The sequence below is a fragment of the Neurospora crassa genome, linkage group VI, assembly GCF_000182925.2.
Source record: "Neurospora crassa OR74A linkage group VI, whole genome shotgun sequence".
NCBI classification, from domain to species: Eukaryota; Fungi; Ascomycota; class Sordariomycetes; order Sordariales; family Sordariaceae; genus Neurospora; species Neurospora crassa.
The window spans coordinates 3191087-3203598 of record NC_026506.1 but is presented as its reverse complement, the minus strand read 5'-3'; the positions used below and the strand labels follow the sequence as shown (position 1 = coordinate 3203598).

General features: G+C 51.6%; 3 protein-coding genes across 3 annotated transcripts; all 3 read left to right on the top strand.

Annotated features, from left to right (window-relative positions):
* Nucleotides 1–334: 334 nt before the first annotated feature.
* NCU05983 (3,4-dihydroxy-2-butanone 4-phosphate synthase) lies at nucleotides 335–1906 on the top strand. Its single transcript, XM_953543.2, has 2 exons — nucleotides 335–863; nucleotides 943–1906. The coding sequence occupies exons 1-2, from the start codon at nucleotides 791–793 to the stop codon at nucleotides 1578–1580; spliced, it is 711 nt and encodes a 236-aa protein (XP_958636.1). The 5' UTR covers nucleotides 335–790; the 3' UTR covers nucleotides 1581–1906.
* Nucleotides 1907–4457: 2551 nt separating this feature from the next.
* On the top strand, nucleotides 4458–7324 carry NCU05984 (formamidopyrimidine-DNA glycosylase). Its single transcript, XM_953544.3, has 3 exons — nucleotides 4458–4546; nucleotides 4606–4780; nucleotides 4840–7324. Exons 1-3 carry the CDS (start codon nucleotides 4528–4530, stop codon nucleotides 5891–5893), a joined length of 1248 nt encoding a protein of 415 aa, XP_958637.2. The 5' UTR covers nucleotides 4458–4527; the 3' UTR covers nucleotides 5894–7324.
* Nucleotides 7325–8670: 1346 nt separating this feature from the next.
* NCU05985 (glycerol-3-phosphate O-acyltransferase) lies at nucleotides 8671–12274 on the top strand. Its single transcript, XM_953545.2, has 2 exons — nucleotides 8671–9645; nucleotides 9741–12274. The coding sequence occupies exons 1-2, from the start codon at nucleotides 9322–9324 to the stop codon at nucleotides 11904–11906; spliced, it is 2490 nt and encodes an 829-aa protein (XP_958638.1). The 5' UTR covers nucleotides 8671–9321; the 3' UTR covers nucleotides 11907–12274.
* The last annotated feature ends 238 nt before the right edge of the window (nucleotides 12275–12512 follow it).

Sequence of the window (12512 nt, the reverse complement as noted above, 5' to 3'; positions counted from 1 at the left end):
AGTTGACAAGGAGGTTTGTAAGCCGCCGGTCAGCTTTTCTAAGCCTTGTGAATCCGAGTCATCCGGGTTTATATAAGATGGTGAAAGATGTAGAACCATGGCGTGTATGTCATGTAGCATTTGCTTCAGTTGTTCTTGAATACCCTCTTCATTTCGAACCTGGTCAACTGTCTACATATTGTAACGAGCCGACCCTCCCCGTGGCCTCGGCATCATCTTCCCAGCGACTCCTCTCGACCTCCGAAGCTCTAGAATCCAAAAGTGCGGCAAACGGCATCCCCCCGGCCCCCCAGACTCACGCCAAATCCACATTGACAAACCCACTTGAGGCCACCTTGAACCGAGACCGCCCGACCGCAGCGACAGGACTGGCCGCCCTAAATAAGTCGCAATCGCCAATTGCCCCTCACTGACTGAATGACTTGAGGTCCCGTCCCGTCCAAGCCAATTGCCCAATTGCCATCCTAGTTGCCCCTCCTCTTGTCTCCAAGTGTTGGTCCCTTGTGGTTGCACAAGATAAGAAAAAGTTGAAGAGAGCAACTATAGAACATTATTCGACAATTCATACAAGAAAAAGTCAAAGATACCCGGACGCCGATATTGAACAAAAGCGACTCGGTACCTTGCAGCAAACTACCCGCCGAAATTGCATTACAGCAGCCACCTGCGACACCCTTCTTGCGCCTTTCACGTCATATCCCCATTTACCAACAACCAGGGCGCATTATCACCAAGTAATCTCAACCGGTTGCTCATACCTACCTCTTCAACAACACACAAATTGCACACAATGGCTTCCCAACAAGAATCCCGAATGGACCCGTCAGCATTTGACAGCATCCCCGACACTGTCGAGGCATTCCGTACGTTTCCAGGCCCCCCTCTCATTCCACCCCCATCATGACCCCAACTAACTTTTTTTTCTCTTTTCTCCCCCATTAGGCAACGGCGAATTCGTCGTAGTCCTCGACGACCCCGGTCGCGAAAACGAAGCCGACCTCATCATCGCCGCCGAATCCGTCACCGCCCAACAAATGGCCTTCATGGTGCGCTACTCGTCCGGCCTGATCTGCGCCCCCATCCTGCCCCAGCGCACGCTCGACCTCGACCTGCCGCAAATGGTCGGCCACAACGAGGACCCGCGCGCGACTGCCTACACCATTTCGGTCGACGCCGCCGACCCGTCCGTCACCACGGGCATCAGCGCCCACGACCGCGCCCTGGTCTGCCGCGTGCTGGCGGATGAAAAGACCAAGCCGGCGGATCTGAGAAGACCGGGCCATGTGTTCCCGCTGAGGGCGAGACCGGGCGGTGTGAGGCAGAGACGGGGACATACCGAGGCGGCGATTGATTTGTGTAGGATGGCGGGCAAGAAGCCGGCGGCGGTCATTAGCGAGCTGGTGGATGATGGACGGGAGGTGGAGGGCCAGGCCGTCAGGGAGGAGCCGGGCATGATGAGGGGGGAGCAGTGCGTGGCGTTTGCGAGGAGGTGGGGGTTGAAGGTGTGCACCATTGAGGATATGGTCAAGTATCTGGAGGAGAAGGAGGGCAAGTTGGGTGAACTCAATGGCTCCTCGTGAGCTGCTTTGCTTGGCTGAATGTTACACGGTTATTCACAATGGATTGGAACAGGCTACATATACCTCGGGGTCTTTTGGATAACGGGAATTTTTGGTTATACTGAATAAGGATTAACAAAAAAAGGTGGGAACTTGTCCCCCCTCCGAGTTGAGGGATCGTGTTTAGACGTGGGGAAACGGTTTTACATCATATAGAGCTACAATTGGTTCACACGGCACATTACGGTACATTCTCCATGGTCATGTTCCGTTGTAAATACAGCATACCTCCTCTCGTTGCCCTTGTTTGCGGCTATGCTTCGCAAAATATTGGCCTGTTCTACGCACACAGATTCGGGGCAACCGGTGTTTCGGCTTGTGTGGAGGATATCAACTTGATCGTGTGGGTGGCCTAGTGCTGCCATGGAGCAAGGTGGGTGACTACGGGATTGGTAATCCGGCATGAACAATCCACCGGAGGGCCGATCTCCAATGAGCCATGTGGCCTTTGGAGACATATGTAAGAAAGACACTTGACAAGGCAGTTGCTTGCTCGAGCAGTGAACTCGCGGAGCATGTTTCCATCTGCGTCTCCCGCTGGCGGTGATGCCCTTATTGAGGAAGCAATGAGTTTCCGTCCCGTCATGACTTGCAGCCTGGAGGATGGAAAACCAAGTCCAAAAGCTCGGGAAAGGAGAAAGGAGAGAACAATGGGCCCGGACAACGTCAATCACGCAATATACCACGAATGACAACAGAACACTCCTTAAACACAAGGGGCATAGAACTCACGATGGCGTATATCAGGAAGGGGCCATAGATATGCAAATGTAACTTGTCTTCGATTTTCACTAAGTATCTTCATGTGGTATCCAACTCGCCAGGTTGCAATTAGCACCATGGCTGTCTACGATGTGACCATAGTCACGACTCCAGAGAACCAAATTGGTTCTCTAGCCTACGAATTCAAGAACTTCAGCTTGGCGATAACTTACCTGAAGCTGCTCGATGGGTCATCATAGTAATGATACCGGACAATGGTTCCTAAATCCAGCATGTTAGCTTGGAATCATTGACTTGAACTCATAAACAAATGACTTGTTCAAGAGGCGACTCAGTTCGGGTGCCGTGTCATCGGCGTTTTTCATCAAAGGGATAAAGCCGAAGCGATATCCTATGTAGACCGTCGTGATAAATTTTATTCATCATTGTAGCCATCTTGAACAAGCGTGCAATGAAATCAAATCTTGGCTTACCAGTATGAGCTGCGTGACACAGGTGACGATGCGTTCCCGGTATTGAACCAAGGTAGACTGACTTTGTGACCGTTAGCATACTGCGAGGCAGAGTGGCCAAGTAACAGGATGCAATGGTGCAAAGATCAGACATGACAGGTGTCATCGTCGCAAAAGCTCTGACATATGCTTGTCTTTGTGTTGTCGGATCATCATGGAAGGATATGGGCAGGAAAACTCAGTGCCGAAGCAAAGAGACATAGGCACATACCAAGAAGCCCATGCATCGGGAGAATGTGCTGCAGAATGTGGTCTGGTTGATCGTTAGTCAAGACATTCTACTGAGAGCTGCAAAGGACTTGATCATGAGAAGGATTTTCAGAAATGCATGAATGGTATTAAAAAAAAAGGTTGTCTGCATGGGGAATCCCCGATAAGACTCGTCATCTAAAGGGATCATCATGGAATCGTGTGTTGTGATGTGAGAAAAAAAGAGTAGCTTACCAAGACTGTGTTATAAAAAAGAGCGAGTAGTGGTTCCAAGTCCAACTGTACTCTGATGAGGCGCATTAGTCACCGCTCATGGTTCCAGAAGTGCTTCAATACGTGTTGATATTGGATGCTGATCAGTGGACGAGGTTTTCTAGGCCTGTCGCAAAAATGGCATATCGTGCTCATGTGGAAAAATCGGAGCCCAGTGCCGTTTCATCATAGAAGCGTGTCGAAGAGGACAGCAAATGAACCAACTCACAATTGGTTGCGGCACCACTACTGAGCGTGACGGAAGGGAGTCTCTACATCTGAACCAGGAAGTCAGCACATGGTCAACAACCAAGGTTTGTGATCACATCGAGAGGAATGTAGTGCTTTCAATCAGAAACAGCCATTTTATGTTTTCATTGGGTATCAATCGGTAATTCCAACTTGCAAAAGCAAAGTTGATCATCAGGAAAGCGAGCGGGAAGATAGTGTGAGAACCAACCTTTTCACGACACAACCGGGAGGGAGAGAAAGACACGATGAATGGCTAACTTCGAGGACCAATACTAACGCGGTCGACCGCAAGATCATGTCTCTCTCTCCTCTCCCCTCCCCCCAATCGCCCAATCCTATGCTCTATAGCCCATGAGAGCGTGATGTTCGATATCACTAGAAGCACTTCGCGATGGTTAGCCAGATTGTCCAAGACAAATGGATGATGTGCGACGCGAGTAGGCGAATACGTTGTCATTCAGACTGACGTACATATCTAGTTGCATTTCCCGTAGGATCAAAGACTCTAGTTTGCGGTTTATGGTTGTGTCATCAGGACATAGGGGGAGGATGTGGTTGTGCTGTGTGCTTGTGCTTGGAAGAAATCTGGAACTTACCAAAATTGGATTGGGCGATGCTTGGTGATGATGGAAGTTGAAAATGGGAAGCGGCACAAAAAAGCTGAGGCGCGCGAGGTTTTGAAGCTGCAACGGTTGTGGGGCCGCCGGGAAAAATTTCGGCTGCAAGTTTGGGTGGGGTAATCCAATTGGCGGCAGGCCGACGGGAGCTCGATAACGATAAGAAAGTCCATAGAGCGAGCGGGATTCAGCAGGGTCACGTGAAACCGTTGCTTATTCGCGTGGGGGCACGCTCCAGTTTCTCCACGTTCGCTCCTTGTTTGACGCGTTTTCTTCAATGAGGTCATCACCAACTCAAAGAAAACAACGTCCGACCGATTTATAGTGGGCACAACTTGGAAGATGCCTGAAATCGCGGAGAGTACGCTGTGCTGACTTTTCATGTCTAACATTTCTTGAAGTTGGCTGACTGATAAATAGTTGCGCGTGCTGTCCACTTTCTGCGCCTGCACTTTGTAGGCAAGGTCATCAAGCATGCAGAAGCCATTGATGACGGCAATGTGTTTGGAAAGGTCGGTACAGATGGACCAAAGATGGCGGCTGGCCTTATCGGCAAGAAGATGGTATCAGCAGGAACTCAAGGCAAATATTTTTGGTCAGTCGCCGCATTGACGCATTGCTTGCCTTTCCCCCCCCTAACTGACTGATGTCCAGGATGGAATTGAGTAAGGCTCCTCATCTTGTAATGCACTTTGGGATGACCGGCTGGATCCATATCAAGGGCGAGAGGACAGCATACACGAACTACTACAAGAAGATGAAGCCTGACGAACTTGACAAATGGCCGCCCAAGTATTGGAAGTTCAAGATCGAGACAGAAGATGGCGATGAGATGGCGTTTACCGATCCGCGGCGCTTTGGCCGTGTCCGTGTTGTGGACTGCCCTGGAAAGGATATTCGGAAGTACTCACCTTTGGTGGAAAACGGCCCAGATCCGGTGGTCGACCTCGATGTGTTCACCGAGGATTACTTGCGGGAGAAGATGAAGTCGCGCCGCGTGCCCATCAAGGCTCTTTTGCTTGATCAGGCTGTTATTAGTGGCATTGGAAATTGGGTCGCTGATGAAGTATTGTATCACGCAAAGCTTCACCCGGAACAGTACTGCAACGACTTCAGCGATGCTGAGATGAAGCAGCTTTACGAGTCCATCCGATATGTGTGCCAGACGGCTGTCGACAAGCTTGGCGATTCCGATCAGTTCCCAGACGACTGGCTCTTCAACTATCGCTGGGGTAAAGGCTCCAAGAATGCACACAGTCACACTCCTAACGGCGACAAGTTGGCCTTTCTCACTGTCGGCGGGCGCACGAGTTGCTATGCACCCGCCAGGCAAAAGAAAACCGGCCAGATTGTGTCCGGCGTGAAAGAAGAACCCCTTGAGTCGGCTGAAGAGAAAGACTCCTCGAAGAAGGCACCGGGAACGAAGGGGGCCAAATCAAAGAACAAAAGTGAGGAGCTAGAAGCCGATGGGTCAAAGGTGAAGGCGGAAATGGCCGTCTCAAGGAAGCGGAAGATCAAGATAGAAGAAGATGGCGAGGTGAATTTTACGCCACACAACGCAAAGGCACATCCCTCAAAGAAGCCTACGCGCTCGCAATACTTTGAAGACGCCAAAAAGCCGAATGGGGACGCAGGGCAAACAGAAGAAGCCAAGACTGACATCTCAGGAAGAAGACGCTCTGGAAGGTTGCAAAGTAAAGCAGCTTGACCCTCACATGCTGTTTTTGCTTCTCTCGACTTTCTCACCTTCTCGGGGCCAGACAAGATTTCCAACATGGGAACAGCTGGAGTCTATAGACTTCTGCCCTCTAGGCTGGCTAGAGACATGGGTGGTCTGGCGAACACATCTCAGAGAGACGATTGCCGCCCATCCTAGAGCTGATTCGCCCGGAAATTTCCATGCAATGGTCAGCCCGTGGTTACAGCCGCAAATCTTCCGAGCTGCCTTCCATTCCCACCCGTGGGTTTCTAGACTATGTCATTTATTCATGGTCGGACAAAGACAGCACCATGGGTATCTTGCCATGCCTAGCTCCAGTCTGCTCGCTGGTCTCCCGCAAGGTCAGTGGAACTAGGTGTGGGTCTTCGCCTAGGCAAGATGGTGCGACTTGAGGCCAATACTTGAGGCCGAGAAGTCCAACTTGTTGTAGTTTCACCACTTGAGCCAGTTAAATGAGCGGTCCAATCTGCTCGCTTCACGGGATAGCTTTCCCTGGTTGACCAGTGCGAGCGGCTGTACCATGCAAGCTACTTGGGTGCTATGAAGGTTGGGGGTCACCGTTCCAGAACACAGTCTATGTACGGGTCGTTATCTAGGCTGTGCCGCGGTCATGCAAGCTACACTATATTCCCTTTTTCTTTGGTCTTTCTTCGTCTTGTAACTGGACCCGGTTTGAACAAATATCACTAGCCTGGTCCCGAATGAGGTGCAAAGTTTACCCTCGCCGTTAGCCCTGTTATCCTAGCTATCAGCTTTGTTATCTTTATGCAACTTCACCCCTCTATACCGTGCCGACATGCCGATATTCGGCTCTTCACTGCCATGAGAATACCTATGGAGTCCCCGTGGGGAGAGGTGTACTCTTGACGAGGGCTTAAAGGATAGTCTGGGGATGCGCGTGGGGACAACATGAAGCGATCTTCGATGACATCCCGGTTCGCCTACGCCGTCTTAGCTTAGGGTGGTCTTCGTCACTTAGATGGTGAATGAAGAGTATACGTACCTAGGTACAGACATGCAGCAGTTCGAATCATGTTCGGCCATAGTTGGCTATATCTTTTAGTTGCTCACCCATTGTTACCTCAAAAGTCGATCCTCGGTGTTTGTCAAGATTCGGAACATTGGGCTTTCATATCTGCTTTCCGTATCATCCGTCTCAGTCTCCTCCGTATCGTGATGGTATGTCCAGATATGGTCAACCTGCAGCAGTCTGTGGCAATTGCTAGGCTCCCTTCAAGGATGCCTCGACGTTAGGGATGACGGACGCCAAGGAACCTGTTGTCTTTCATGGTGGTGATCGAAATGGTGGGTTGCATTATTGTCTCGGAGGCGTTCCTGAGACAGCAGGATTATTTTCTCTTTTTTTCTTTTTTCCACCATCAGTATCTGTGACATTTAGCCTCAAAAGGTGTGCCCAATGGAATGATTGAACCCCAGAAGAATTCCTGCATGCGCGCGCGTCAATGTACATGCGTTGATGCAAGAAGCAAGGTTGGCAGATTGTTGAATGGCTGGTGGCTGTAGCTTTTTGAAAGCGCTCATTAGCTAAGAGATGTGCTCGAATATCATGATTAAGTCTGTTAGGTAGTAGCGTGACACATCAAAATGTAATTATTTCCAGAGTAAGCATGCAATCAAGCCTGAATGACCCCTCCAACAAGCTCGACAGCAAAGAGGGAAGTTGCAACATCCATTGATGTGCCCCCTCGAAGTTACCTAAGTTACCCTTATTCTTCGAGGATGATGGCTGTGTACTCTGGGCTGTGGTGTACCGTAGCAACTGTTACTTTTCGAGACGTCTGATTGGCTGAGACAACACAATTCGATCCCTATCAGATAGGAACCTTGACGGCTGGTAGGCAGTTCTTGCTCTTTCCTGCCAGTCCTGATGCTCTGGTCATTCCCTCTTTCTTTCTTTCTCATTCTCATTCTCATCCTCATTCTCATTCTCATTCTCATTCTTGTGAGTTCCGGTGATGATTTGGAAGGAAGAAAGGACACCAGATTCTCCTGGACATTGTGGGGCAAGCACATGTCAGAAATGCAAGCGTTGTAGTTGCAGCCAAGCGGTTTCAGGGATACCTCTAGGTACTAGGCGACGGGATGGCAGCTACAGCTGTAGGCCGTAGACGCCGTCACGCTTGCAGGCGCCGAGGGTTCGCTGAAAGCGGATAGGGTCGTTGCGCGCGCGTTGAGGCCGAGCAGAGCGACGGAGAAAAGCACGTGTTGTTCGGGCCACTTCGGAAATGGAGAACTGCAAAGAGAGTCAAATCCGGACATGGTGCAGTTAGCCTTCCCTTTCGAGAGTTTTCCAAGCTTTTCCATTCGTTCTCGATGGACTAAGTAACGTTCGATCCCGGGCAGAACAGTGGTGGTTGTGCAAACACTCAGTCCATGCTGCAGCCGCCCGCGGAAAACCGTTATCGGTCAGAGGGAACACAGGAAGCCAAGGAAAAAGGTAACGAGCTCTTGTCTTGTTCGTATCCGGGGATGCATCATCGATGACAAGGTAATATAAATACTCCCTGTTTGTGTAGCAAAACACTCCTGTGGACGGATATTAAGGACAGGTAAGCACAAGGTTGCGAATGGGACGATCCGCTGTCGCCATCGCATCCAAGCGGGAGGCGCATTTGGCCCGAGGTCGTTCATCGAGGTTGCGACCGGACTGCGAGCCGTTCGCCTAAGCCCCAAAAGTACGAGCCTCATATAAAAAAAGTCTCAGCATCTCGCGCCGCGGCATTGGCATTCCTCTTCTCCGACACATCGGTCGATCTCAAACTGAGTGTTGGTCTCTGTATGTACAAATACTTAATTTAGCTACCTAGCGATACCGAGGTAATACCATCCATCATCCATTCAATGTCCTTGACCCGACTCCCTTCCCAGAACGAGAACGAGGGACATCGTTAGTGGACCCACTCCCCCTCAAAGCCCAGACAATCCGCAGACTTTCCCGGACTTTGATAGAAAAAAGAGGTTAGGTGGCCGGGGAAGCCCGACTGCCACCCATCGAACCAGAGCGTGCGAATCTGGAAAGCAAAACCCCACGACGGCAAATTGGCAGCCCTATCACAGTTAGGTTGATCAGTATAGTCCGGGTCCTTGATCTACCCGCTACCCGCGCGACTCGTTTACCCAAGACAGTTTTTCAGCAAGACTCGCTGCGAAAACCCGACGCTCGTTCCTCTCTCTCTCTCTCTCTGCTCCCGTCAGTCGATAAAGAGCGCATCTCGGCTTCAAGTCGCTCGAGTGTCTGGACATCAATCTTGAACTGCGAGGGGCCAAAGCCATTTATTTCTTTTGCGCCGCGTGCGGTTCCCGAGGGAAGCTGATCACGAGACACACTCTGGTGACTGTTCCGTTCTTCGGACTTCCATTTCGCCAAACACAATCGAAACACCCTCTCCGCAGACATGGCCGAACAATCGCAACAACTCAATGGCCATGCGCCAGAGTCCCATCAGCATCCGAATGGCAATGCCGAGACAACTCCCCTTCTCTCGACTGACTTGCAGCAGCAGCACGAGGGCAAAGATGCCTCCGCTCCTCCGCAGAGCGCAAAGTCGCCCTCGGCGTCCAAGGAGCTCTATCCCATGAGCAATTGGAAGTACGACACCTTCCTGTGGACCATGTCCTTCCTGGTCGATACCTTCTTCCGTGAAGTCCATCCCCGTGGTTCTTGGAAAGTGCCCCGCAGCGGCCCAGTCCTCTTCGTCGCCGCGCCACATGCAAACCAGGTTCGTGCTCGTGCTCGTGCTCTACTCTCTCTCGATGCGTGACGTCAAGCATACCTACCGGGACCCCTTGGCTGACTCTGCCGTCCTATATACAGTTCGTAGACGCCCTTGTACTACAACGCACCCTGCGAAATGAGGCTAAACGCCGCGTCTCCCTCCTCATCGCACAAAAGTCCGTCAAGGGCTTCATCGGCTGGGCCTCTCGCCAGGTCGGTTCCGTCCCTGTCGGCAGACCCCAAGATTCGGCCAAGCCTGCTGAGGGTACCATCTATCTTCCCGACCCCATCGATGACCCAACCCTCATCCGCGGCGTCGGCACAAACTTCGAGAAACAAGCTGAAGTCGGCGGCATCATCTTCCTCCCTTCCATCAAGGGCCAGAGCGGCTCGAACGTCGAGATTGTCGAAATCCACGGACCCGAAGAAATTCGCATCAAGCGCCCCGTCAACTCCAAACTCGCCTTGTACCAACTCACCGGACGCGACGATATCGATGAACACGGCGAGCTCCAGAACAAGGAGGTGAAGGGAATCAAGGACGGTTATCAGGGTACAAAGTTCAAGATCGCACCGCATATCGACCAAACCAAGGTTTACCAAGCGGTGTTTGATCGGCTTAAGAATGGTGGCTGTGTTGGTATCTTCCCAGAAGGAGGCAGCCACGACCGCAGCGAGCTGCTGCCCTTGAAGGCAGGTGTCGCTATCATGGCCTTGGGAACGCTGGCAGAAGCCCCTGACTGCGGCCTCAAGATTGTGCCGGTGGGCATGAATTATTTCCACCCTCACAAGTTCCGGTCAAGGGCTGTTCTCGAATTCGGCGCTCCTTTCGAGGTTCCCAAGGAGCTGGTCGAAATGTACGGCATCAAGGATAAGAGACGTGCTGCCATATCCAAGCTTCTCGACATGGTCCATCAAAGCCTGAGCGCTGTCACTGTTTCGGCCCCGGACTATGACACCCTGATGGTCATCCAGGCGGCGAGACGCCTGTACAACCCCGCGGGCAAGAAGTTGCCTCTGCCTATTGTGGTAGAGCTCAACCGTCGCCTCGCTCTCGGGTACGACAAGTACAAAGATGATCCCCGCATCATTGAACTGCAAAAATCCGTCGCCGAGTACAACAAACAGCTTCGATACCTGAATATCCGCGACCACCAGGTACAATACGCAAAGCTGTCGTGGCCCAAGGTCGTCATCACTTTCTTTTACCGTGTCGCCAAGCTCCTGGTGTTGTCAGCGGGTGTTCTCCCAGGCTTGATCCTCTTTGCCCCTGTCTTTATTGCAACCAAGCGCATCAGTCACCAGAAGGCCAAGGAGGCGCTTGCTGGATCGACGGTCAAAATCCAAGGCAAGGACGTTATTGCAACCTGGAAGATGCTTGTCGCTATGGCCGTTGCACCCATTTTGTATAATCTATACACATGCTTGCTAGCCTACATGGTGGGCAAGCACCGCCTCTGGGGTTATGTGCCCGAGTGGGTTCCCATCTGGCTCGTCTACTTCTTTGGATGGGTCTTCTTCCCAGCTATTACTTTTGCTGCGCTACGTTTCGGCGAGGTCGGGATGGACATTCTCAAATCCCTGCGCCCACTTGCGCTGTGCATCAGCCCCACGTCGAGTTACAGTCTTCAGAGTCTCAAGCAAAGGCGAGAAGAACTCAGTGCACAGGTTACGCACCTCATCAACACCCTCGGGCCCGAGATGTTCCCAGACTTTGAGCACATCCGTCTCGTTGCGGCTGACGGCTCATCGCGCATTCACGCCGACGGCACCGTTTCGCCGACCCAGCCCTTTAAGAGACGGGACAGCGGCGTTTCCTCGCCCCCCATCTCCACCCCCGGCATTTCCACGCCCGGCACCGAGAGTCCCCATGGTCTTAGAAGAACCGGTACCACGTCGTCCAGTCGCAACATTCCACGTAACGAGTCGTTTAGCAACATTGGACAGGTGCCCATGTTCGCTACCCGACCACCTAGCCGAAGCCGCAGCCGCAGCAGCAGTGCAGGCGGTGGTGGCGGCAACGTCCAGTTTGGCGGGCCACTTGGTGGGTCCCCTGTTGACAAATTCCCGAACCTCAACACGGAAGAGGGCTTCAACGAGGCGAGCAAGAAGATTCGCGAGGCAATGCGTGAAAGAGGTGAGATGAGGAGGAGGAAGAGCCAGGGTAAGGTGTATACCTTTAGTGAACAGTCGGTAGATGAAGAGGTGGAGGACGAGGTGTCGACGGGAAGTTCTGTGGATGAGGACGGAAAGAAGCACCTGTGAGAAGCAGGGGCTCGGACCAGAGCAAGAGATTAGAACATTTCTAAAAATCACCGTTGGGGATATCTTTACCGCTATATTTGACACCCGTGTTATGGTTTTGGCTTTTCTTCTTTTGGTTGTATACCACTTATGGGTTGGGCTTTTCTTTGCTTTGGTCATGGCGAGGCAGCTCTGGATGGGCCTGACTCATCAAAAATATTTTATAGGGGAACAGCGGATGTGGTATGGTGCAAGTGTGGGCAATAAAGATGACAGAGGGAGCGAACAGCGAAAAAGATAGCGAGATGGACCACGGAGATAGAAATTATATACATAAACTGGGAGGTTTCTTCAAACTCACGCGCGTTGCCGGCTGCTTCCCTTTCGTCAGCCTCTCATGACTCGGTTGGAATTGCACAGAGAGATTTCGAGCGTGGTTCTCCAATGGAGCTTTTATACACGCATAAGCATCGTCATTTTTGTTGTTGATTTGCATTTTCTATTTGACGGGTCATCTTATCATGGTACCGCATCAATAATGGGACTCTCAGGAGGGAGAGGAGAGAGTTTGAAATCACGGTTGTCAAAACCCAGTGTCCTTGGATTGCGAGTCCGTGTACTGTTTTG

Coding starts and splice junctions, on each gene's coding strand:
- NCU05983 (XM_953543.2), top strand. CDS start 791: ATGGCTTCCCAACAAGAATCCCGAATGGACCCGTCAGCATTTGACAGC. Junction 864..942: donor CGACACTGTCGAGGCATTCC/GTACGTTTCCAG, acceptor CTCCCCCATTAG/GCAACGGCGAATTCGTCGTA.
- NCU05984 (XM_953544.3), top strand. Junction 4,781..4,839: donor ACTCAAGGCAAATATTTTTG/GTCAGTCGCCGC, acceptor ACTGATGTCCAG/GATGGAATTGAGTAAGGCTC.
- NCU05985 (XM_953545.2), top strand. CDS start 9,322: ATGGCCGAACAATCGCAACAACTCAATGGCCATGCGCCAGAGTCCCAT. Junction 9,646..9,740: donor CCGCGCCACATGCAAACCAG/GTTCGTGCTCGT, acceptor TCCTATATACAG/TTCGTAGACGCCCTTGTACT.